This window comes from Phocoena phocoena, chromosome 16 (genome assembly GCF_963924675.1).
Source record: "Phocoena phocoena chromosome 16, mPhoPho1.1, whole genome shotgun sequence".
NCBI lineage: Eukaryota > Metazoa > Chordata > Mammalia > Artiodactyla > Phocoenidae > Phocoena > Phocoena phocoena.
Genome location: NC_089234.1, coordinates 7,350,412 through 7,376,658, shown reverse-complemented (window position 1 = coordinate 7,376,658; position 26,247 = coordinate 7,350,412). Strand labels below are relative to the sequence as shown.

At 47.9% G+C, this 26,247-nt stretch overlaps 1 protein-coding gene across 1 annotated transcript; it reads left to right on the top strand.

Moving 5' to 3' along the window:
• Positions 1 to 12,635: 12,635 nt before the first annotated feature.
• On the top strand, positions 12,636 to 14,230 carry LOC136136590 (proline-rich protein 2-like). Its single transcript, XM_065894801.1, has 3 exons — positions 12,636 to 12,764; positions 13,018 to 13,216; positions 13,548 to 14,230. Exons 1-3 carry the CDS (start codon positions 12,636 to 12,638, stop codon positions 14,228 to 14,230), a joined length of 1,011 nt encoding a protein of 336 aa, XP_065750873.1.
• Positions 14,231 to 26,247: the final 12,017 nt, after the last annotated feature.

Genomic DNA, 26,247 nt, shown 5'->3' with positions numbered 1-26,247 from the left:
TATGGTCTGTCACCACTGCTCAGCTCTGCTGTGGCAGCACAAAGGCAGCCACAGACACCACGTACACAAATGAGTGTGGCTGTGTGCCAACAAAACTTTATTTACAGGAACAAGCCATGGGCCAGATTTGGCCTGTGGGCTTAGTGTGCCAACCCTGATCTAGAGTAGAGGGATGACGTTCAAATCCCAGGACGACTGCCCAGCAGCTGGATGATCTTGGGCATCTTTATCTTATTAAACCTCAATTTCTTCATCTAGAAAAAGGGAACATAGTATCCACTTCTCCAGGTGGTTATAAGAATTAAATGGGAAGCTGGTAACACACTTAGCACAGGGCCAACACAGATGGGCGTTCAAAAAGCCCTTGAGGGTGAATGGAAACTGGATACGTACTGGGTGCTCTGACTTAAAAATATCCTACTGCTTCCTCCCTTTCCTGTGAAGTGGACACTACTACCCCCCAGCCTACAGAGAAGTGGCTGGTTCAAAGTCAAAGACAATAAAGTGGCAGGACTAGAACCCAGGGCGCCCATTTCCTGGTTCCTTGCCCTGGTCTCCCTTCCTCTCAGGCTCTTCCAGCTGACATGAGCTCTGCCCAAGGTTCCGCTTGACTGGGCTCACGTGAACCACCTTGTACTGTAAGAGGTTGGAATCCTTTACAAAGGAAATTGTTAAAAAAAACAAAGTCAATGACTTCCTGAGGGCTCTACGATGTCGTGCTCTACTGGTTCCTGTTCTGTCCACTGTTCTGAGGGCCCTGTCACCACCAGTGACCAGAGACCCCTCATCTAAGGCTGTCAATTACCAGTACACCATGGGAACGCCCTCACAAGGTGGCTCCCCTTTACTGGGCAGGGTCAGAATGAGGTTCGGGTGCTGCAGGTCCATGTGAAGATCTGGCTGTCGCCCTTCACAGCCCCGCCTCCCCACAAGTCCTCCAAAGTTGAAAAACGCTATCCCTACCCTGGTGATGGGGTCACACAGAGACGCCCTCTGCGATTCCTTAGAGAACGGCACGATCTGACGTGAGCAGGCCCAGCCCAAACACGAACTCGGCGCTGGCTTCCGCCTTCCTCTTGGCTTCCTCCCGAGCAGAACGAGGCGCCGGGTCTTCTCCCCCATCTCCTTAGCAGAGTCAGCCAGGACCATTCCCGAGCAGAGGAGCCGGCGCTCAGGATCACCATCTTCTTCCCCAAGGGCCCTAAGTAAGACACCATCGGCTGTGCCCGCCGTGCTGGCTTAACTGCAACAACCAGGGCATGGGGCCAAAACCCCGAACAGAGGCCAAATCGGAGACGGGCAGCCAGCTGGATGGGGGCGGGCCCCTGGGCCCCAGCTCTCTCCTCCTGCCACGGAGAGGGGCTGAAAATCAGGCCCCCGTCCCCCAGAGCACCGGAAGCCTGGCCGTGATGCTCACGGCCTTCCACGAGGGACCTCACCTGGTCTCCCCACAGACCCGCCCAGAAACTGTGCAGAAGAGGCCTGCTCAGCCTTTCTCTCCCAAGCGCAGGGAAAGGGCTGGCCAGGCATCTAAGCCGAGGAGGATGCTAGCAGCCCAGGAGCTCCTCAGGCCAACACAGAGCAGGTGCCAAGCTGGCCCTGCTCCTCCATGGCCAAGCGGAGGGCTCTGTGCCACGTCCTAGAGCAGAGATGTCCTGGGGTCTTTTCTGCAACACTCAAGGACGTGCCCGAACCTTACAAAAGTTTAAAAACCTGATTTTTTTCTTAAAAAGCAAATGAGAACCCATTCACCTGTAGACAGAGCATCCACTACCCGCCTCAGCTAGCAGCCCAGGCACCCGACGGGCACAGCTCTTCCGCTCCAGGCTGCAGTTCACCTTCCGGCCTACTTAGCCTCAGCCAGGCCTCACCTCTCTCTTACTTTTCTAACAGGTGAGGGTGTTTGCTAACCGCCCTAGGAATCAGAGGAACAGGAGGCTGACTGCCAAACTTCCGGCCACTTGCAGCTAACTTACCTACTTCTCTCCTCAAGACTAAATGCTGATGAGCAAAACCCCCACAGGGCTCGGAAAAGACACCCCGAAAGCTGACGTGGGCAGCCCGTCTCCGTGGATTCACTATTTTCCTTCACTATTGTCCTTCAGGCCCGCGTCACACGCCCCACAGCCACCGGGGCCTGGAATCCTGGCTGGCATCTGAGGGTGCGGCGTCCCCAGGAGCGCCAGGAGTCAGGTGACCCAGGCAGAACGGTCTCGCGTGTTTGTGTCAGCGACTCCCCCACCCTCTGAGATCACCAGCGAAAACACGCTAAGACAGAGCCCAAAGGGCACCCAGACCCCCTTTTCAATCACGCCAACATGGTCACTTTCTTTTCCTTTAAGGGGTGGGGGAAAAAAAGTAGGTTTACACCGAATCAGACTTTTCCAACTCATCCAATGCCAGAAGGTTTTGTTCGTTTTGATTCCTTTAGTTCCAGTGCAGGCACAGGCAAGGAATTTTGGAAGTTCTTGGGAATCCCAAGTGCCCCCACTGAAAGCAAGAGCTTCAACTAAAATAAACACAGACCACATGCCTCTGGCCAAGTAGATGACACTTGATGAAAATTCCGTGTGTAGGGCGCTAGTCTAGTGCCCTCCAAGGAGGTCACTCCAAGGTCAAAAGGATGGGGCCCCTGAGCAGTCTCCCTGGAAGGGGGCCCCTAGTGAGGGCCGCTGGAGAAGGCCGTTCCCTTCTCCTCCGGCTTCCTCACCAGCATCCAACTGGTGACCAACCAACCAACCGCTACCCCCTTCAGCCCTCGCCCTGCCCTGGTTTGCCCCTCTCTCCTGGGTCACTCTGTGGTCTCCCGGTGTCTGCTCCAACCCTGTCCGCAGTGCCACTCCCCAAGGGCAAGCATCAGCATGTCCTCCCCAGCTCCCAGCCCTCGGGCGATAAAGTCGGGACTCCTCCGTCTGGCGCCCACTGCTGTCCTGACCTCGACCAGCTTAGCTGCCAGCCCAGCAGTGCGCTTCCCGCCCTCGAGCCTAGGCTATCCTCCACCACCCGAGGCAGTCTCCGGTGCCCCTGCGCACACTGCTCCCTGGTCTGGGGCACCTCCTCCTCCCAATTCTGCGTCTGTCTAAACTCCTGCTCATTCTTCAAGCCTCAGGAAGCCTTCTCAGCCCTCCTCCCTTCGGCTTGGTTTAAATGACCCTCCCGTCACTCCCACAGGACTGTGGACTCCCCAGAACCCTGTGGACCCACACCTCCGCTACACTTACTACACACAGCACATGGCAGGAAGTGGATAAAAACAACTGCAGTCTGAGTGTTCACGACACGAGCCGAGGAGCTCCTCAAAGACGGATTTGGTTTACTCATGTGCGAATTCTTCAGGGCCTGACACGTATGGTAGGCGTTTACTAGACGTGAACTGGATCGCGCCTGGGGCACCATCAGCACGGCAGAGTGTTCCGTGGTCACCACAGAAACAGCGACACGTCCGAAGAGGTACAGAGGGCAAGGAAGATGAGTTCTGTCACACCCGCCAAGAGCAGAGGCAGCCCAGACGCCTTGGTCACCTCCCTCACACGGCCCCTCGGTCACCAAGCTTCGTGATGTCCGGGAAGAGGATCTGTGTCAAGGCCACCCAAGGCCAGACACCTTGGTGGGTCCTCTGGGGAGAGCTCTCTAAAGAGCTCCCAACCGGCTGTACCAGCCTCTGAGGGCACCTGCCCAGAACCTAGCGAATAATAGTCTTCGCACCCCTGTACGAAAGGCTCTCCCGCAAAGCTGCCCGAAGTACGGCAGCGATCTCTCAGGCCCAGACTGTCCACCCTGCTCACCCCATAGGACGCCAGGCTGGGGCTGACAAGGGGTGACACTTAGAAGACACAGGGAGTGGAGATCTACGCCCACCAAGGAGGGGATGGCCTTTCCCTCCATCATCCCAGTCAAGGACTCATTTCAAAAGCTTTCATGGAGGGGCTTCCCTGGTGGTGCAGTGGTTGAGAGTCTGCCTGCCGATGCAGGGGACATGGGTTTGTGCCCCGGTCCAGGAAGATCCCACATGCCGCGGAGCGGCTGGGCCCGTGAGCCATGGCCACCGAGCCTGCGCGTCCGGAGTCTGTGCTCCGCAACAGGAGAGGCCACAACGGTGAGAGGCCCGTGTACCGCAAAAAAAAAAAAAAAAGCTTTCATGGAGCTTAGATGAGCTCTTGCTCCTGGAGAAACTGCCACCACGTTCAGGTGGCAGGGGGTCCAGAGACAGCAGAATCAGACCCCAGTAGTCGGTGAAAGGTGGCCAGGCTGGGGGCAAGGGCCACAGCTGCGACCCCGCAACCTGCACCAAGAGGATGCGGGCCACAGCTGTGAAAGGCAGCTCGCCAACTTAAAAGAAGCGGCAAGGTGAAAGAAAGACATCACATGTGGAGCGTCTAAAAGGAATCTTAAAGTAAATGGGCCTCCCACTCTCAGTCCAGATAGGTGTGCAGCCACCGAGGTTTCCAAAGAATCCGTTCACAGAAGTTGGTGAGAGCAGAGCCAAGATTCCAGGGCCGCGTCATGACACTTGCATTTAAATCTTCTATGTTTAGGACCAAATTAAATCACTTTTGGTAAACAGAGATTTTGTTTCCTGAAGAGAAAGCTTAAAAGATTTCACTCACCTTATCTCTTGTTAAGAGACACACTGCAAACTGAATTGTAACATGTGCTCTCAACCCTTCTTCCCCCCAAAATCACATCTGCGAACAGAGAATGTGGGTGAAGAAAAGGCTCTACCTGGCCTTATCCAGCCAAGCCCAGCTCCGAGTTAAGTCCCCTCTGCTCTGTCCCTCATCCTGTCACCCACTGGGGCCATGGGGACAGTTGCCCTGGTCCTTCCTCTTGAACTCCCAGCCCTCCATCTGTCCTCCCAACAGCACGTGCCTGCCACGGGCTGCACACCAACATTCGCTGGGCTCCAAGTGTCCCCAGCAGCCACGGTCTCACTTAGTGCCCGCAACCCATGGGCTGGGTGCTGTCGGCACGGCCATACTCCAGAGGAGGGAAGCCAGGTGGGAGAGGCAGTCAACGGCGTAAGAGCAAACAGAGGGCAGACCTGGGATTCGAACCTAGGCACTGATGCCACAGCTGAATGCTGCCCTTGCAGTAAACGACACAGACCGGGGTTTCACCTCCTCTCTGCCCAGAGTTCCCCCGTGCACGTTCTTCTCTTGCTGACACGCAGCCCGCCCTGGACCGCCTGGCAGAACTTCTGCCCACCCAGTCCAGCTCAAGTCCCACCGGCGGCACTGCACCTTCGCCAGGGGCTTCTCAGACAGGCTCTCACCCAATCCTCCCGAAACCACTGGGAGGCAAGGCCAGCAAGATGAGAAACCTGAGGCTGCGAGGGTCACACAGCAAACTGGGTCCAGCAAGTGAGCAGTCGTGTGCCCGCTGCTTTCCCCCTGGGGAATCCCACTGTCTGACTGCTCCGGGGCCTTCGGGGGAGGGGGGCTCCCAGGACCACGCCACAGAGGGGGCCCCTGCATTCCACACCCCGTCCGGAGTCTCAGAACCACAGACACCCCCGGCCCCCTCTCCTCACCCAGAGCGCAGAGGCGGCTGGCTGCCGAGGACGGTGTCATTCCACCTCCGAACATGCAGAGGCTGCTCACAGGCGGCACACGGAACGTCCCTCCACTCCCAGGCCCCCGGCCAACATGAAGGCCAGAGCAAGGGGAATTCCAGGCACGGCGGAGGCCTCTCCCAACTGGGCTGTGTCCATCAGGGCACTTCAGCCAGAGGGCAGCCGGGAAGGAGGGTGGCCTCCGTGGGGTGAGCAACCTCCTCCCGCAAGGCCCTGCTCCCACTGCCAGGACACAGAGGGGCCCCGGACAGACACTGCTCCCTGGGTCCCCTCAGGGCCCCCCAAGCAGGCTCTGCCACGTGGCCACCCCAGCCCCTCCTGGAAGTGGCAGCGTGGTCCCCAGTCCGTAATCGCCGGGAACCACCCCCTGGATGATACCCCCTGCTCATGGCAGGAAGCGCACCTCCACTGCCCCAGGGAAGCCGCTGGACCAAGAGGGAGCGTATGGAGGCCCGCCACAAAGAGCTAAAATGCCACTGTCCCGCCCACCAGAGGCGAGGAATTTCTCTGAGCAGGAGCGAGTTCCTCAGCCATGGGCTCGTGCTGAGGAGTCAATGAACTAATGAAGTAAAGTGGCCAGCTCGGCGCGGGACACCCAGCAGGTGCCCAATCGGTGCCTGCTAAGTGAATGCAGGAAGAACAATCCCCCTCCTCCCCACCTCATTAGGCCCAAACCCAACTCCGAGCGGAGGAGAAAGAGCCCTTATTTACCCACCACCACCAATGCGCAGAAGAGCAGATGGACAAACCTTTGCCAAGGCGACCAAAAAGGCCTTTTCATCAAGCTCAAGGTTTCAGCACTTCCCAACAGGACTCAGTTTCCCCGGCTGCAAGTCTCACGAGCCTACGCGTTCAGTAACTGAAGGGATGCCTGCTGCACACGCATCGGGGAGGAAGTGAAAAATGGGACGGACCGTCAAAGTCAACCAAGAGCTTCGGAGGGCATGTTTCACTAGGCTAAAGACCTCTGGACAATGACCATGCTGCCTGTGGGCCTGCTACAGTGTGCTGTCCTGCAAGCAAGAATGTGTCCTGGGACTTCCCTGGTGGCGCAGCGGTTAAGAGCCCGCCTGCCAAGGCAGGGGACACGGGTTCGAGCCCTGGTCCGGGAGGATCCCACAAGCCGCAGAGCAACTAGGCCCATGCACCACAGCTACTGAGCCTGCGCTCTAGAGCCCACGAGCCACAACTACGGAGCCCGTGTGCCACAACTACTGAAGCCCACGCACCTAGAGCCCGTGCTCCGCAACTAGAGAGGCCACCGCAATGAGAAGCCCGCACACCTCAATGAAGAGTGGCCCCCGCTCGCCACAACTAGAGAAAAAGCCTGTGTGCGGCAACCAAGACCCAACGCAGCCAAAAATGAATAAATTAAAAAAAAAAAAAAAAAAAAAGACTGTGTCCCAGAGTCTCGCAGGAGAGAATGCAGCACTTGAGCAGGGCACCCAGGAGACGCAGGTTCTGGTCCCTCTGTGCCCTGGCCCACGTGACCTTGGGAAAGTCACCGCATCTCTCGGCGTGGGATTTCCCTTCTGTAATCTTACATTCTGTAAAAGCAGGCCACAGTAGCTCCTGCTCTCCCAGCCCCTGGTCATCCTAAAATAATTCTATGAAACGTAATCCCAAGCATGTAGAAGGACAGGTTCCCAGCAGTCAGGTACAGCCAGGTGGCTGACAGTATGACACTCACTGCAAACCAAGGTGAAACAGACCAACGGCTTACTGAGAATCACCAAGATACGCCCTGAACCCCAAGTGCATCTTCCCACCCCTGAGCGCCAGAGGGATACTATGTGCCAAACCTCCAGAAGGAACAAGAAGCTGAAAAGACCAGCAGGATGGTGGGGATGCATGGCCTGCATGAGAACTACCCTGAGACAACAGATTGAATAAAACCTGCCCTCTTCGTTCCAGAAAGGAGGTGGCTCAGAGGGGCTGTACCGAATCCTGTGTGGGGAAGCGCACGCAACGCCTGGCCCAGCAGAAACAGGAGCTACCTGGATGATGTCTGCAGCAGGCACTTGGCCCAGGGATGGGTACCTTTCAGATTCTCCTTCACTGAGACATGGCAGCGGTGGAAAATTCCAATAGGTTTATTCCACTCCTGAACAGGAAGGTCCCTAATCCCTGCTAAGGGAAGAGAGGTATACGTGGGGTCTATTCCAGCCCTCGTTCCTCAGTCTTAGATGCACAACAGAATCAACTCAGAAGCTTTAAAAGTACCAACACTGAGTCCCATCCCTTCTCTCCAAGATTCTGATGTAATTGGTCCTGGATGCTGTCTGGGCATCCAGATTTTTTTTTTTTTTTTAAACTTCCCCAGGTGATTCTAGTACGCAGCCAAGGTTGAGGAACACTGCTGTAAAGTCTAAAAACTTGGTGACAGGGGCTCCCAGCCCTCTCCCACAAACTCTCTAGGAGCAGGAAGGCCAGCAGATCCAGCCAGGCAGCCCTTGCTGAAGATGTGGGTATACTTACCCCACCTCCACACACAAACCACGATCAACCTGCACGAGCCATCTGTCTGAGACAGAATGCAGGGCCTCTGCCCAGCCCTGGCTGGGGCGTACCAAGTGCCCACACGCTGGAGGATGTACAGTTGTGTTCAGTTATTTGATGACTTCAGGCATGTAAACAAAATGTGATATTGTACAAACCTGAGGTGGCAAGGACCACAAAATGATTTACTATGAGACATCTAACTTACAAATGCAAAAAAAAAAAAAAACAAAGCTGTAAACCCTTTTAATAATCTCTTTGAGTGGAAAATGGGATCTGCATAAATGTGATGCTCCTAGTGGGCTGTCAGATTTATTTCCCATTTCCCCCATAAGGTCACTGGGAATATATTATTTTCTTATGAATCTGTCTTTTGTGAGGACGAAGCAAAACATTTCAGTCTTCCCAACTGAGGCACTGTCTTTGGTCCTATGGTAGATACAGAATCCAATTACTCCTTCAAAGAAAACAAAAAAAGGCCGTAGGAAACAGAGGAGCAAGGAAAAAAGGCAGTTAAAATTTCTGAGTTTCCCTGTCGTGTTAACAAGACTAAACAATATTTATGCTTTGAGATAAAACAGAACCCAGTGCCTCTGTCTTATGAGCACACCCACCAACAGCACAGTGTATGGAGAGCAAGCAGGCTCTGAAGCCAGACAGACTGGAACAGAGCTACCAGATGCTCAGCCTTCCAGCTGTGTGGCTCTGGGCCAGTTACTTGGCCTCTCTGAGCCTCAGTTTCTTCAGCTGTAACTGCAGGACTTCTTTGAGAATTAGAGACAGTGTATACAAAGCCCCTGGCCAAGGGTGAGCCTTCAACAACCAGTGGGCACTGCTATTATTCTTTGAATAATCCACACCCATTTCAGCTAAATCCCGCTGCACCCAACTTTTCACGGGCCTGGATCTTGGGAACCACACTATATCACTACAGGAGGAGAATCTGTTTCTTTGTTTCAAGGGAGAGCGAGAACGGCCAGGAGTTGGCCTGCTCCTGCATTCTGGGGTCAAATGGGCTGTTTACCGACATGATTTGCTTTCGCCTCCTGAGAGGGGCCCAGTGGAAAAAGTCCCTCCAGGGACTACAGATACCTAAGGGGAGCTGTTGTTTCCGTGATATTCCTGCACAGTCTGGCCAGGCTGCCCCCATCCCCCCTGCAAAAGGCAGCTTCCCATACAGCCCCCGCAGCAGGAGAGGAGAACCGTAAAGAAGCAGGGTGCCTGTCACATTTCTCCGTAACCCCTGACGTGATGTGAAATTCTACAAGGTAGACCCTTTGAAATGCAAAATCTTCCCGAGTCCTTCAAATGTGTTTTTATTTTCTTGGGTTCCTAAAGGCTGCTTTCAGACCCACCCATCAGCATTTCCCCCTCTCAATCAACCCACACTTAACAAAAAAAGGAACAAGAAGAAGATGAGGAAAAAGCAGGAGGAGGAGAAGGCAGCTGCAGCAAAGACGTCTCTGTTTTCTGAAAACGCTCAAGTATCTCCAGTCACTGCAAGGGGGGGGGGGGGGGAAACTTGTCCTCTGCTCCAGCCTCCCTGTATCCCTCCTCCAAGACACCCTGAAGCCAAGTTTCCTCTGGAAGATTTCCTCCCATCCTAACCAGCACAGCACTAACTGCCGCTTCTCAGGATCTCAGAGAACTTTCTTAAGAATCCGGATGCCCCCTGACCAGGGTTCGGGAGGGTTAAGACCGGCACCACCAAAACCACAACCTGCAATTTTCGAAGCCCAAACCTTGATCCAAAACTGTGTGCACAGGAGGTTTGGATTAAACATCAAAGAAGAAGTTACCTTAAAACAAAGTTGTTTGGCAAAGAAAATTACTTCACCATAAGAAGAACCCTAGGGAATGGTAAATAGCTTTTGAATATAGACTTTTCAGTGGCAAGGTCATTAATCATGTTAATGTAAACTGCGCTAAAACAAAAATTTTCTAAGCCAGTCTCCAGGGCACATCAGCATATCTAAGCCTCTAGGTTTGTTTCCAGAGTTCACATCCCGGCAGGCAATGAAACTGTTGTTAATGGGGTCAGCTATTACAGTGCAGTCCCCGACCTTGGGCCATAATAAAGGTGACTCAGTCCTGTAGAAAGAACCCTTCTAAAGTTAGGCAGGAAACAAACACAAATTAATCAGAGAAGGAGAGTCAATGATTTCAGAAAGTTTATCCATTGGGCAAGTTTAAACAGCAACTCTCCCTGGATGATCACACATTTCAGAATAGAGTTGAGGGAGACCAGTCAACATTCCTTACGGCACCCAAGTCCCTCAGCCAGGCCCTGTTTTGTAGGGTGGAGGGCAGGACAGCAGCTGGACAAGGCGAGGAGAGTGGAGCCCAGCAGAGTTAAGCTGTGCTGAGCCCCACCAGACCCAGCCATGTGCTTCATGTTGGCAACAAACCGGTTCTTTCAAGAGAGGAAGAGTCTGACAAAAAGGACAGCTGCAGCGAGAAGCTGAGAGGCAAAAACTTCGAAAAAGCTCTGGGTTTGGGATTCTCCCTCCCCTCAAGTCAAAAAAAAAAAAAAAAATCACCTTTGGGGTTTACAAGGGCTAGTTAATCTATGAAAGTGTCTCCCTTGCTGGATCAATTAGAGAGAGCCCCTCCACATCTGGTTTCCACCTAAAACCGAAACTTGTATTATCAGCATATTACATAACAAATTATGCCTGCAGGTTTCTTTTATTACACATCAGAGAGGTGTGTGTAGTGGTGGTAATGATGGGGGTTGTGCTGATCTGAGTATCTGCTTATTTCAGTCTTTTTTTTTTTTTTTTTAGGGCAAGAGCAAAGTTTTCCACTCAGTGTGCAATCCAAAGAAGTCACACTGACTGGGTGAAACATCCACTGAACAACCCGACAGTGCGTCCGGGGCTCAGTCTTGAGGGCCTACGGCATCAAGCAGTGGGTCAGAAGGGTGCGCTTTTTCAAAGAGCAACGCAAAGGTACACCAAATTGCTCCGAGGCGTCCTCTGCTGCTAGCTCCCAGATTTTACACAAGGCTCCCTCCTCTCCAGCCTCCTGCAGGGGAGGAGAGCTGGCTGGCCTTTCCTGAGCTTCGATCATGGGTCAGGCGCCTGCTCCCTGAACCCACTTAAAGGACACCCAGCCCACTAGGCTCCTACAGAACCAGGGAGATGGAGAGGCCGGGCAATGGGGAAGGAATCAGCAGGGGAATAAAGGCTAAAAGGAGTGGTGGGAAAGAATCTAAGAAGTAACAACAGGGCTTCCGATAAAATGTCAGTTAAGTGTTGCCACCGTGATTACAAGAAGGTACCTTAAAGCTCTTCTTCCTCAAAAAACTTTATGAACTTCCAAAATGCTACTACATGCAGCATACCCTAAGTTCAAAACAGAAGGGAGAAACTGACTAAAAATATCATCAATCAAAACAGTGGAATGCTCTATGTGTCCTGCCGGCCTTAGAACATTCAAGTCCATTTCTGTAGCAACTATACTGCTAGCTTTTATTTAAAACTTGTCTTCGATGTTAAAACGATTGCACAGCAATAATCACCTTCTCAGGGGAAAAGTCGTCCTTGGGCAAAATTATCTGAACTGGTCTTAAAACCGCCTTGTTCTCTGGAGGGGCATTTGGGAGAAAGAAACAGACCTGCCACAGGCCTCTCCTTCATTTTCTGGCCTGGAACAGCACCCTGGGAGGTGAATCAGCAGGCTCTTAGGTCCGTACCATGGCTGGCAGCATCCAGACCCTTGCCAAGCACAGACACAACGTCAAGGGCTACCAACCCTGAACTTAAGACCCAAACCTTCTCCCACTAACATGGGCCTATCAACTGGGACAAGAGGCTGTTTTCTGTTTATCTAGTTGTCCATAGCTAAGGAAAAAGGGAGGAAAAGAAAACAAAAAAAAAAACCACACTACAGATCTGCAATTCAGTATCAAAACTGTAACGGAGACAAGTTACTGTTAAGTGGATAAATTAAAATGAAACCAAAACCTGGCGAAGTCAGGAACAGTGAGTTTCACCCAGTCTACTAACTCCATTCCTTTCCAAGTCCTCAAACCTGATGGCATATTTTAACCCAGAGTCCAGGATCTGGAGAAAGAAGGGATCCCCTTCCAGCCGGTGGGAACTGCTGGGAACACATATGCTAGTATGTCATTTGGAAGTCTGCTAATATGTTGTAAGCAGCACAAGGCGCTTGCCTGGCTTCCCAGGCCCATAAACAATGCCATTCCAACTCCTGCAGCAGTCAGTAGAAAACAGTCCCTTGTCTCCACCATGCAACAATTCAACAAACATTTGTTCCTGTTGAACAACCGTCAGCCTGGCTCCATCTGCACCCGCTCCGGCAAGACGAGCGTGGCGGAGGCGGCATCGGCACAAATGCCCTGCCCAGGTCCGGGGCCCGGAATGCAGCCCACCGCGGGGGCCACTTGCCCAACACCACCGAGTCCGGATGCTGTAACGAATGGGAGACTCAGAGTGTGGCCTATAGGAGGCAGAATCCCATTCATCAAATGCCGCAAAGAGCTGTTCTTTGTTCACCATCGTACGAAGTACAGTACGTGTTAATGAACCCGGGCGGTCAGATGGAGGCAGCCTGGCTTCAGGGGGCGTCCGGGGGCGAGGGACGCGAGCAAACCGGCTCTCGAGACTCGCTGGTGCTCCGCCGCCTTGTCCTGAGCCACGAGCATTGTTCCCCAAGTCTGCAGGCGGGGGTAGGGAACCGGGGGGTGCCGGAGAAGGCATTTGGGGCAATGCAGACCGAGGGCCCTCCCCGGGACTCTGGGCATCCTCCCCTTCTTCGTCCCCGCCCCACCAAGAGAAAGCCCGAGCGGCGAAGACGACTCCCACGGGCTTGGAAATCAAGGACTGGCAAAAATGTGACTCGACCAGTGTGCCCGTGCCGGACGGCCCTTCTCGCCATGTGCAAAAGCCACGCCGGCACGGCCCCCCTGCACCCCCCCCCAGCCCCCATTCCGCAAGTCCCCGCCGCGGCGACCCCGGGGGCCTCCCCTGCCCGGGACAGAACGCCCTCTCACCCCCTACGTGACCTCCCCGGCCGGTCCAGCCGCCGGGGAGCCCGCCGCTGCGTGCCCGCATCCCGGGGTGGCGGACGCAAACTTCCGCGAACAAAAGAGTTGTCTGCAAACGATGCGGGAACTCCGGGGTGAGCCGGGACGCCCGGGTCCCGGGGCTCGGCGCCTTCGCCGCTGCCGCAGCCAGGGCTCAAGTTGAGACGTGGAGAGGAGGACACCCCCGGGCGCAGCAGTCCCCGCGCCCGCCCCGGGAAGCGCAGACTTTTCCGCAGGGGCCGGGCTGGCTCGTTCCCCTGGCTGCGCTCTGACAAGTCTCACGCATGCACCAGCGGCGACAATCAGCGCCCCCGAGAAACCACCCGACCCAACGCGAAACAAGGCGGACAAAAAGGAAATCAGCAACATAAAAATAAAAATAAAGAAGGTCAAGGCCAGCACACACGCGAGCCGGGCTCCCTACAGCCGGCGGCTGGGGCGCACACGGCAGGGACCTCCGCTCGGGACCGGCCCCCCGGTCGCCAACGCCGCCGCCCGGCCCGGGGTCGCTTACTGTGCGCGGCGGGACGCTCCGAGAGCGGACCCCGCGCCGTTGCCGCCGGCGCTCGCCAAGTCGTCCAGGCTGCCCGCGGATCGTCCGCCGCGCGCACGCTCTTCTGCCGGCGCCGAGCGCTTTGTACCGAGCGGCTCCCAGGGAGGAGGAAATCGACTTGTCACTTCCTGAACTGTTTGCAACTCGTCCCTTTAACCGGCCCCGGCCAGGCGGCCCGCGCCCGCCGCCGCCGCGGGGCAGCCCGACCGCGGCTGCGTGTCGCTGGGTCCGGCGCTCTGCGGGCGGCGTCGCGGGCCCGGGCGCTCAGCGCGGCGGCGTGCAGGAGCCGGGCAGCGTGCGGCGGCGGGCGAGTGTGCAGTGCGCGCAGCCGCCGGTGGGCGGGGAGTGGGGGGGTCGCGGCGCGCCGCCGGCGGGGCTAAAGGGCGTCCTGCGAGCCGAGCCGCGCGCCGCTCGCCGAGCTCGCGCCTGCAAGGCCCCGGAACGCGGGAAGTGGCCCCGGCCCCCGGCCGCGCCGCCGCCACCACCACTGCTGCCCGGGCCCCGAGCCAGAGACCCCGGGGCCGTCTCCCCCCGCCCCCCGCACGAGCCGGGATGAAAACCCCGGGCCGCGTGGACTTAAGACGTCCAGCTTCCGGGTTGTTGGGTTTTTGAGGTTTTAAGGAAACGATTTCAGGGCGTGCTGGGCGGTAGGGGAGGGGGGACCGTGTTAGTGTTGTCACACTTTCGGAAAATAAATCGCTACTTTCCTAATTCGGGGTGCTGATCGAAATAAAGGAATGTGTACTTCAGAAGCCACATCCAAAATACGTGCAACCGGTGAAGGAAGGATTTGTGGTTGCTAAGCAGAAGCAGAGCATGTTTAGTTCTGTAACTTAGGATGTTGACTTAAGTTCAGGAATGTAACCCTGATAGAATAAGCAAAGTATTTTCATTGTGCTGCTCACCTGGGGGAGGGGGATTGTTTTCCTTGTGAAGTGAAGCCCTAGATTTCCCATTACTCCTTCCTACTGGTGTATGTTATTTTATTAACCATGTATCTATCCAAAAAGAGATTTTTTAAAAGAGAAGGTTTTTGAAAAGAACTCCCTATGCCTGTTTTGTGTTCTCCTTTGCCAAAAAAACAAAACACCTCATTACTTTACATGGATTGTGTCTGCGCCATCTGAATGGTTCTATTCATAAATCAGGAAACTTTTTCTGCTGCTTCTAGGAACATTTAATTGGTTTTAATCCAATGTTTCAATCCCAGTATCAAACATAAATGAACAATTAACTTCTTGAGCTTGTGTACACTTGGGAAACTATTATATTTCATGGCTATTGCTAAAATATTTCAGTTTCTCATCACACTGGACCCATTCTTTTTCAGAAAACCACGAGCTAACATCTCCTTTCACACTAACTACAGCTAACTCTAGAGATTTCTACTGTAGGATGGACAACAAACAGAAGAAGGATGTGAGTATTCATTCAAGTAGATGATGTGGGGTATGGTCAATTCATCCTGAGAAAGCCAAAGTGAGCTAATATGCAGAACAGTAAGGTACTGATCTCTTTATCCATAAACACGGCTTTAAAAAAATTTATCAAGGGCCAATTCTGAAAGGAGCAAGAACCAAGTCTTCCTAGATTGAACAAAGAAGGGCATAAGGGATAATTTGAGAATGCTGCTACACTGCCCTAATGCCATCTTATCACAGCGTCACCTCAGCATTCGAGAGCTTTAAGGATATAGTTTAATTTACTTTTTATTAGGAGGCCTAGAGTGACTCCTGCTGGTAAGCATTCAGTTTATTCCTGCAATTACTAGTTCATCGGGTCAACTTAAAAAACAAAATTCAGGGGTCCCAAACCTGGAAACAATTATTGCAACCATTATTCTTGCTGCTTTCAGGATGATCTTAGTCTCACAAAACTCCAAGGACTGTGGTTATGGCAAGGTCCTTTGCTGTACCGCCTCCTTTCTAACCTAAAGCAGCCTGTTTTTCTGGTTCTGAGGCTTTCTTAAAAGTGTAGAGAATTAAACTATCTGCTTCAAGAGTTCTGCTACTAACCAATGAATAGCTATTTCTCATATACTTAATTTGAATGTCCAAAGACTAAAAATATACATTAAGGCCTGTGCCACTAACCTTCCATACTATAGGCCTTCCCATATCATGTAATAAAGTCCTATAGATATAACACACACCACTTTTTAGGGCTATACTACATAGTTCTTTATTATAAAAAATCCTACCCAAATGTTTGTATATTAGAGTTGCTCAATTCAAAAGAGTAAATATAAACTCAGTCAAACTCTGGACTTAAAACTATGTAAACTGCAGTCGGAGGAAGGGGGGCGGGCTAAGCTGTCTACCTTTGTTCAGTCCTCAAAGGTCAAAACCAAATCAAAACCAGATTTGGAGCACAACCAGACACCAATATGCAAATTCATAGGCCAATTTAGGAATAAATCCATAAATAATCCAAAAATGATCACCTGTAACTTTTCCATTATCATCAACCAACACTAACCTGGTTAAGCCATAGAACAAGCCTAGGGATTACATACAATCTCACTCCAAGACCAATATATGGAACCTAGGGAGAAAGCACGGCAATACTGGCTCTTCTGGCTCCCGGCTCCCCGCAAAGCAGAACTACCAAAAGAAGGAATGCCTGTCTGTATGGTATGTGTGATATGTCCACTCAACACTGCCTGGGAGATACAAGCTGAGTAGCATTCTAGGCTAGACGGTTCCCCCATTCCAAGTTTAAAGCTCTTAAGCAACAGGAGGCAATAAGAGTGTATTTTATTAAGAAAGGGTGTAACCAACTATAACTTGTATCAGCAAGCTAATAAAAGTATTCACCTAAGCACATTTGTGCAGAGGAGGGTAAAGACTGGGTTTTGACATGCACTAAGAAATGTCCGTGGTAGTTGGTGGGTGTTTTATTGTTGTGCCTTCAGAACCAGATAAATATGATGTTCAGACACCAAGGAGCTAAGCTTTGAAGTCTGAGCGAGTACCGGTCAGTATTGCTCAGTTTCTCCCATCAAATTTATCTGTACCTATGATTGTAAAAAGAGCTCACCACTAAAAAATGGTAAACTGGTTTGTCTCTGAGAATAACATTGTTTTTAGACTAACAACGTGAGTGAAACAGACATCGAACGTGTTATACGTTGGACCCAACAGCAGTATGCATTAACCCCTTTATTCAGCTTCCAAAAGCCACTGCCTCTCTGTCACAACTGCTGTATTAAAAGCCAGTCATTCACATTTCACACTGTCCTTTCTACATATGAAAAGATCTTTCTTAAAGGAGAACCTTTTAAAATTGCTTATAATAGATGATGGGAAGATAGACATCACGAAGTCCACCTGAAACATTTTCAAAGGGATTGGCTACTGAAAACAAGTCAGCGAAATACACTTCTTTTAAAACTATGTAAACTTTTTGGTTATTGATGGAAGCCAAAAATCTAAACCTACTATGGGGGCAATTTTCTTATGCAGCTTATTCAGAAAAATAAGTTCTATAATTGTTCCCACACCTATGATCCAGCTACAACTAACAGCCCTACCTACATAAGCATGTTATGACACACTAGTCCTGCTGTTCTTTCCTTTCTATTCTTTTTGTCTTTTGTTCTGAAACCTTTCCACTAATGAAAATGAGTTACAGCCCTGGCTGGAATCTCATATAGATATAGATATATAGATATAGATCTATAAATCTATCTCCTATATCTATATATACACACCTTTTTAAAGAGGTACTTTGGTTCTTGAAGACAGTTATTTTTTGATTCAAGAGATAAATAAAATGAATTTATTTTCATTGAAAAATAAGCACAGCAGTGAATTTAATGATACCAATCTAACTCCTTTGATACAAAATGAGAGTTGAAAGCAGCTTGAAGGGGAATGCCTATTGAAATCAGCGCATGTGAATCTGCACAGCTTTGTAACTGAACGTCTAGCACCATTGAGGTAAGAAGCATGCCAGCTGGGACGGCATTGTGCACCACAAAGTGTGGGTTGTAAGCCTAAGTCCTGAGCACAAACCCTGGTTTCCAAGTTGGCAGGTGCTGAAAACACAGCAAATGTCACGCTTGCAACTCACTGGATGGAAGAGCTCTGAGTAAAGTAAGCTAAAAAGAACAGAGCAACAGTTAAAACTTATTTCAATTTGATATTATTTTTTCTTTGCAAAGTTAATAGTAGCTATTAGTGTTATGTGCTAAAAGAAAACTCAAACATGAGAAAAGAGACACTGAAAAGTTTATGCATGGGAAATAAACAAAAATAAATATAACAAAGTAAATCTATATTCAAAGTTACTGACATATGTAAAACTTCCCAAACCTATTTTTACTATTTTAATACTAAGATTCAAAAGCAGAATCAATTCCTGGCCTTTCCCTGATCTATTTATGATCTTAGCTGATCTAACTAGTATCTAACTAGTATCACTATAGCATGGTTAGTCACCTATAATCTAGTTTGCCTCAGTTACTCCACCAAAAACACAGCTAAAAACAAGTTACAGCATTTTCATACTGCTATACATTGAATTTAATATAGAAAATATTTCAACAGCACACTCAGACTAAATGTTTACGTTATCATCTTCAAATGATTTTTTTTCTCATATATTCTTTTTTTTTTGGCTGCGTTGGGTCTTTGTTGCTGCGTGCAGGCTTTCTCTAGTTGCGGCGAGCGGGAGCTACTCTTCATTGCGGTGCATAGGCTTCTTATCGTGGTGGCTTCTCTCGTTGCGGAGCACGGGCTCTAGGCGCGTGGGCTTCAGTAGTTGTGCCACGTGGGCTCAGTAGTTGTGGTTCGTGGGCTCTAGAACACAGGCTCAGTGGTTGTGGCGCCCGGGCTTAGTTGCTCCGCAGTATGTGGGATCTTCCCGGACCAGGGATCAAACCTGTGTCCCCTGCACTGGCAGGCGGATTCTTAACCACTGCGCCACCAGGGAAGTCCCTTCTCATATATTCTTTAGTGGAATTCAGATTTAGTATTTGAGATATTAACCCCAAAATTTAACTTAATTTTTCTATCAACTATCTGCCATATAAATCACTGCCTCAAGAAAAATCTATTTTTAACTCATCCCTAGTGATATGCTCAAAGCTACCGCTATCCTGCCTATTACCCAGAAAAATGAAAATGAGTGAATTTCATTTTCAGTAGGTAAGAGGAAACTGAAAGATACAGCTTGTGATTTCATAGAGTTTAAATACCCAATCTGAAGACTGAATCCTTTGGATTTAAAATATCAAGAAAAAAAATTAGTCCCTGGCTCCAATGGTAGAATATCCCTGGGAGCAGTATGAAAAGAACATTTGCCCCACATATTACATTAGCCTGTGAACTTCTTCACTCTTCTCGTCACTTTGTCAATCTTCTATATTAACCGAAAGCAAAGATATTGTTTTATCATACCCATTACTGTTTGTAAGAAGGACCAGCCTTGCCTATTTTGTCCTAGCATAACCTGCAGCTGACCTGAAACAGAAAAGAATTGATATGAATGAGAAGCTGGCATGCTATTTTAAATATCACTTTACATCTTTTAATTTTCACATAGAAACAAAACAAGAAACACCTTGATCAAAACCAAGTTATTCAGGGACTTTCCTGGTGGTCCAGCGGTTAAGAATCCGCCTTCCAATGCAGGGGACGTGGGTTCGATCCCTGGTCGGGGAACTAAGACCCCATATGCCATGGGCCTGCGGGGCAACTAAGCCTGCGCGCCGCAAGCAGACAGCCCGTGCACTGCAACTCCTGAGCCCGCACACTCTGGAGCCCGCACGCCACAACTAGAGAGAAGCCCACGCACCAAAACGAAAGATCCCGCTTGCCTCAGTGAAGATCCCATGTGCTGCAACTAAGACCTGACAACACCCAAATAAACTTTAAAAAAAAACAAGTTATTCAACCCTTGTAATGTTAAACTACCTAATTAAAGGTAGCGAAGCTTTGGACTTCCCTGGTGGCGCAGTGGTTAAGAATCCACCCGCCAATGCAGGGGACACAGGTTTGATCCCTGGTCTGCGAAGATCCCACATGCCGCGAAGAAACCAAGCCTCTGCGCCACAACTACTGAGCCTGAGCTCTAGAGCCCGTGAGCCACAACTACTGAGCTCACATGCCACAACTACTGAAGCCTGCGCGCCTAGAGCCCGTGCTCTGCAACGAGAGAAGCCACTGCAATGAGGAGCCTGCGCACCGCAGTGAAGAGTAGCCCCCACTCACTGCAACTAGAGAAAGCCTGTGCACAGCAACAAAGACCCAATGCAGCCAAAAATAAATAAATGAATGTATTAAAAATATAATAATAAAGTAGCGAAGCTTTGATTATGTTCTATCCTGATGACGTACATCATATCGTATTGACCTCATCTCTGTAGAACTTTTTTTAAATGGTTCAAAGACTTAAACTCTTTGAGGTTAGCTAGAGAAAGTGACACTGCTCTGGCCAGCATTTCTATAGTGATAGCAAGCACTCTAAGCATCGAAACATTCATTTAACCACCAATAAAAAGGTTAAATAAATAAACAAATCTGAAAACCAAGTGTCTTCTACACTAGCACAAACAACTGATTCACTGTACTTTACATACTATACTGTCAGTTCCAACATAAACCAAGGTCAAATCAGATAAACTACTTAAAGTATTGCCCAACATCAAACTTTAAAATGCCACTGTGAATGGTACTGTTAACTTACAGCAAGGAAAACAAACATGACTCACTGATCAAAGAAATCAAATCTAGATGATGCAAGGTGGAAATCAATGATAAAATCTTAGCCCGCAGCTTCCTAAATGCATAGTAAAAAAACCCAAACCCAACTTAACAACTCAGTGAACCTGAGGCATGGTCATTTGGGGGATTTGTTCTCAGGTCCCTTGTTAGTTGTCACTGGAAACAATGCCTTGGTGTTCAGACCTAACACGGAAGATGCACCCTATCCTTGACCATTTGTTTTCAATTCAAATGCATCCACATTAACATTTTCCCCATCATACCTACATTTATTACTAAATAACTACCTCTAAAACAGATAATGATCTTAAACCTGAAGGGTATTCTTAGAGTCTGCTGAAACACATCATAAAGGACATTTCGAGAAAATCCAGAATTAGGATATCTAGCCTTCATTCCTTAACTAAATAAAAAGGTGCTTTCAGCATCAGCCCTATCTAGAGACTAAAGAAACAGCAGCTATACAGTATGATTTCTTAAGACATTCTGAAAGGCCCACCTATTCCAAACCTTCCCTCTTACTTATCTACCACTCATCCGCCTCTCTTCACTCATCTAATCACTCCTGAAATACAAATGCCTTACAATGGGACTGAATACATTAACTCAGTGGCACTGAGGGTTAAAATCCTGAACAATTCAATATATTGGCTCTGATGGGGAGGTTTCCTTGGAGAAAAGAATATTTATTTGGCACTGGTGTGCGCTAACAATCATGCTAAGATGATCTACATTTATTTTTCTCATTTAATTCACAAGCCTATTATGTAGAGTCTACACAACTGCTTCTCTCTCCACTATATCAAACTGCTTCAAAGAAATGTACCAAAGGGAAACCAACTTGAAATAAGTATCTACTATACATTAGGCACTTTGCCAGCGCATTTAAAATATTGATACTTCATTTTCATTGAGGGGGTAAGCAATTTTAGGACAGACTGACAGTAGCCCAAAGAGGTAGAAGGCATAAGAAGGAAAGACCCATGTACTACACTCTGTATAGCATGAGAAGGTAGAAATCTCAAAGCCAAGGGCCTTTCGAGTGGTAAATAAGGTCATCTGTGAGTGCATAGTGGTAGTGTGTGTGTCTGGGGTAGGGAAGAATCAAATTAGGGAGATTCTTCAGGTTATCATAATTTTATATAAAATTAAGATGGGACTAAAAAATTAGATGTAAATTTCTGAGTTTCTCGGATAAAACAACTCTGTGGTCAAATGAATACAAACTGAATTATCAAACATATATCAGAGGCAATCAATACTCAAACCTAAAGTTTACCAATGAATGCACAAAGACATTTTTAGACTGAAAAACAATCATGTGATTGCTTCAAATGTTTTATTATGTGTACACATATTTTTTCATATACATGAATAGAGTGTTTGGTTTATAAGAATCAGAAAGTGACCTAACAATTGATATTTAACTAATGGAGTATTTAAACGCCCCATGTATAGTGGAAATCTATTTTGTGAGCTTTCTCTAAACCTCAGATCAATTTCAGCTGTTATTATGGACTGAATGTGCCCCCTAGAAATTTATGTTGAAGCCCTAGCACCCAAAGAAATAGTATTTAGAGATAGGGCCTTTGGGAAGTAATTAGGGTTAGATGAAGTCATGAGGGTGGGGCCCTCATGATGGGATTAGTACCCTAATTAGAGACACGAGGGAGTTTGCTCACTCTCTCCCCACAAGCACGCACAAAGAGAACATGTGAGCACATAGGGAGATGGCATCCATCTGCCTACAAGCCAAGAGAAGAGACCTCAGAATGAAACCTACCTCATCAGCACCTTGAACTTGGAATTCCCAGTCTTCAGACAATGAAAAATAAATTTCTGTTTGAGCCACCGAGCCAATGGCAGCCCAAGCTGACTAATACGGGGGTAGAAAAGAACTTTAAATATCACCTACTGAACACCCTTGTTTCACAGAGAGAAAAACTGAAGCCCAGAAAAGGAAAGTGACTTGCCTAGGTTCCAATCATTTATTTCTCCAAAATTTCATATTTTTTTAAAAAAAATCACTTCTCTCTGATATTTATTCTATTAACATTTTAAAGATAAATTATCTGGTACTATAAAATGAACCAAAATAAATTTCAAGTTCAGAAAATAATCTGATTCTGCACTTGCTGCAAATTAAGTCGTTATTCAACTGGACTTGACAAAATGATCTCTCAATTCTGGCTATGTAATGTCTTTATCATATAAAGATTCCACGAGGAAATCTTAGCTCACTAAAATGAACAAACTTTTGGAAAGGTGAGGCTTATTTCATAGTGAGGTTCAGGATATGGAATATATTATGGAAGTATATTCCAGAGGGAATAAACAGCTCTGACTTGCTTATGACTGATTCTCAAAAATCAACAAATATTATTCTCATTCAAGACATAGCATAAAAGCAGTTTCACTGAATCACAAAGGTTCTATTTATAAACCACATAACATGTAGTTTTCACTCACAATTTCAGGCCTTTCTTCCAAAACTTGCAAACAGCTCTTTAATTCAGCCCAGTATGTTTTATTAAATACCACATTATGATTTTCCCCATTCAGACTCCAACTAGACTTCTTGTTAAGGACATGGAAGGAAAACCTCATTAGTGCTGCCCCAGTGCATCTAAATTTATTTCACCACGAAAATCAACAGAGCAGGGGCTAGATGCTGCCACAGAAGGGCAGAGCAGGGGCTAGATGCTGCCACAGAAGGGCAGAGCAGGGGCTAGATGCTGCCACAGAAGGGCAGAGCAGGGGCTAGATGCTGCCACAGAAGGGCAGAGCAGGGGCTAGATGCTGCCACAGAAGGGCAGAGCAGGGGCTAGATGCTGCCACAGAAGGGCAGACGGATATGGAATGTAAACTGCTCTTTCCTCTACTCTTCCCCTCTCCCACCCCACCCCTCCAAGTTCCATGGCTGGAAATCATCCTAACATTTTTTTAGCCAGGATGTACTAAAATTAGATGGGAACAAAGGACTGACATTTTCATATTAGAGGAGGGGTTAGGAGAAAAATGCGAACTGGCAGCACCCACTCTCTTCTGCATTTAGCCTCTTCATCCTGAGTACTCCCTCGTCTTTGAAGCAGCAAGGAAGGCAACAGCAAGGGAACTACAACTATTCCAATAGCACTTCTATTCTGCTGTGATCACATAGTGATAAACTGCTTCATCTGTAACTATGTTAATGAAGAGTGATAAGTACACTTCATGGTCCCCTTATTCAGAGTATTTCATTATTTCTTTCTAAGCGCCTCAGATAATATCCAGAATATGCTAATTGCTGGCTCATGTGTAAATTTTTAGGTATTTGGGAAAACAAGTACGTTAGGTTCGCTTTTCTTATAAAGCTTCTGGATAGCATGCACAATAAAGCTCACTCACTAACACACCATTTCCTGATGCAGTAATAACAATACATATTTAAAAATATAATATAGAAGAATTTATCATTTCTTCGTGAAGGGTCACTTAAAAATGAAAAAAGTAGATTTGTTTTTTTATATCTTCCTCCAATAAACCAGGCAAGTAATTTGCAAATACTTTAAGGCACAATTATCTCTTGGTTGTAAGTCTTTCTTACAATGGTATCAGCATGACAAAAGTGCATTCTGCCAGCCTCTACATCCCAGTTTCTGAAGTTCTGCTCCATAAAAGCAGGATACTGATACATTCATGTCTTGAGAATTATTCCTATCTTTTTAATTTGGTTTCCCTGGGCCTAAACCACAGGTCCGTACAGTGACAGCTCAAAATGCTGAGCTGTTAGAGGAGCCCTTTTAACGGTCAGTCTAATGCACTGTGTTGTAAAGATTTTTAAAACTCAGTAAGTACCGACTCAAGCTCTCTTTTTTCTTCTGGTTACTGGAGCCCATCTTGACATCTAAGCTGGAAATGAATGATCTTTCAACAACACTCCAGGGATTTTGCTAAGGTCATATTCAATCATTCATTAGGCTTCTTACCCCTTGCTTTTCAGAGTTCCATTGTAGAGCTGGTTTTATTCAGCATTTATGTAGCTGGTGGGCTTGGGTATTTGTCTGCTTAATGTTGAGTTTCATTTCTATGCCACTAACATAGGAATCCATCAATTGACCAAAGAATTTCAAACTATTCTTTTACTTTTCTAACAAATTGCATGGTATGTATGAAGAATAAATTAGCATTAATTTTCTTCCATTAACTGTTAATAAAACATGCTCATGTGCTCCCCCTTCTTTAAGGACATCTCTGTTTTCTGCCTAGCTAAGAGAAATGATAGGGTTTCCTAATTTTTTTCCCACTATGCAATTGTCCTTCAACCTACCACGCTCCTCATCTCCCACAGTCAAACTCTAGGTCATAGGCAGCCTCCTTCCAGTGAAGTGTACTAGACAAGACTCCTTTCAGACCCCGTCAACACCCGCCCCCCCGACACACACACACACAATGAACTAAAGAGGTTACTACAGCGAACACAAGACATTTGGTCTCTTGCTCTCAAAGCAGAAGGCTGTCTCTGGAGCACATACATTCTAGCTCACAGTGTAAAAAATAGGAAATCAAACCCAGGTCTCCCCACAGTGGCAGAATGCTGATCTGGAAAGCAACTAATTTTTCACATTTACATATATTTTCATTATAGGCTACCAGACACACACACACACACACACACACACACACACACACACAAATATATAAAATAAAATTATTTAAGACAACATAAATCAAAGTCTATTCACATAGGCAGGGATACTCTATTTCTTTGCATATCAATTTAAGAAAAATTATTTCAAAGCCATATAAAACTTAGTAACTCATATAGGTACTTTAAGGTTTCTATTATACTTTGGATGAATGTGAATGAAGGTCAACATATAGTAATGCATTACAGTATCATGGAAATTTAAAAATAAATAATAAGTGAATTGAAACACATTATTCATACCAAAAATAAAAATCTTTCCTATATGTTCACCTCCCTTCCTCCCCCAAAATAGCCAGAAAATTGCACACATAATCACAGATGAAGAAAGGCAAACTCGTCGCTACTACCAAGGGAAAAAATCATTCAAGGACAGTTTGTACTTATTGTTAAATGGCTTTAGTCAAGCTGCCAAGAGTAGTGTCAGGTTTGATTCTCAAATACATAAATGCCAGTCCCAAAAAGCAACTCGAACTTGTGCACCTGGCTTGAAACAAAATGTTCCGAAAACTTTCTATTTGTTAATTGGTGTAACGCACCCATTCAGGCCTCCAATCCCTTTGGACTTGCACACACACTTCCTATACACACAGAAGTGGCCTGTTATGCAGCAATAACATCATCATGAAAAGCAACAATTCCGTGCAGGCTCCACAGAGAAGTCTCGTTTGCATTTCAAACAAGTTTCCTCAAAATAAGGGTGTCTTTTGATGTAATAAAATTACAATTCCAACTTCTTATCCAAATAAAACAGCATTCACTACATAACTTACTGCTCCCTTTTATAATTGCATAATTTCTTTCACAGTTACCCATATATTCATATGACCTAACAAAACTAAGTTTAATAATAATGTATTGATGACTTGTTTCAGTAACTTGGGGACATTAACTGGCCTGGGTTTTAAAGTGTGATATTACTTGAAAATACTAATAATTTATTGTTAGCATTTTTGGACCTTCCATTTGTCCTGATTTCAATCTCTGAGAGGCTGATTTCCAGCAGGATTAAACTGATAAGAAGAGATGACAACTCCCTTTTCCTAACCGTATCAACAGCTCCATGATTCCCCCCCAAACGTCCTACATTTTTGCAAGTGGAACACACATACCCCCCACAATAGTGACTCACGGAGCTTTTCAACAAAGGCCCCCTCC

Coding starts and splice junctions, on each gene's coding strand:
- LOC136136590 (XM_065894801.1), top strand. CDS start 12,636: ATGGAGGCAGCCTGGCTTCAGGGGGCGTCCGGGGGCGAGGGACGCGAG. Junction 12,765..13,017: donor CCCCAAGTCTGCAGGCGGGG/GTAGGGAACCGG, acceptor ACCCCCCCCCAG/CCCCCATTCCGCAAGTCCCC. Junction 13,217..13,547: donor AACGATGCGGGAACTCCGGG/GTGAGCCGGGAC, acceptor GGCTCCCTACAG/CCGGCGGCTGGGGCGCACAC.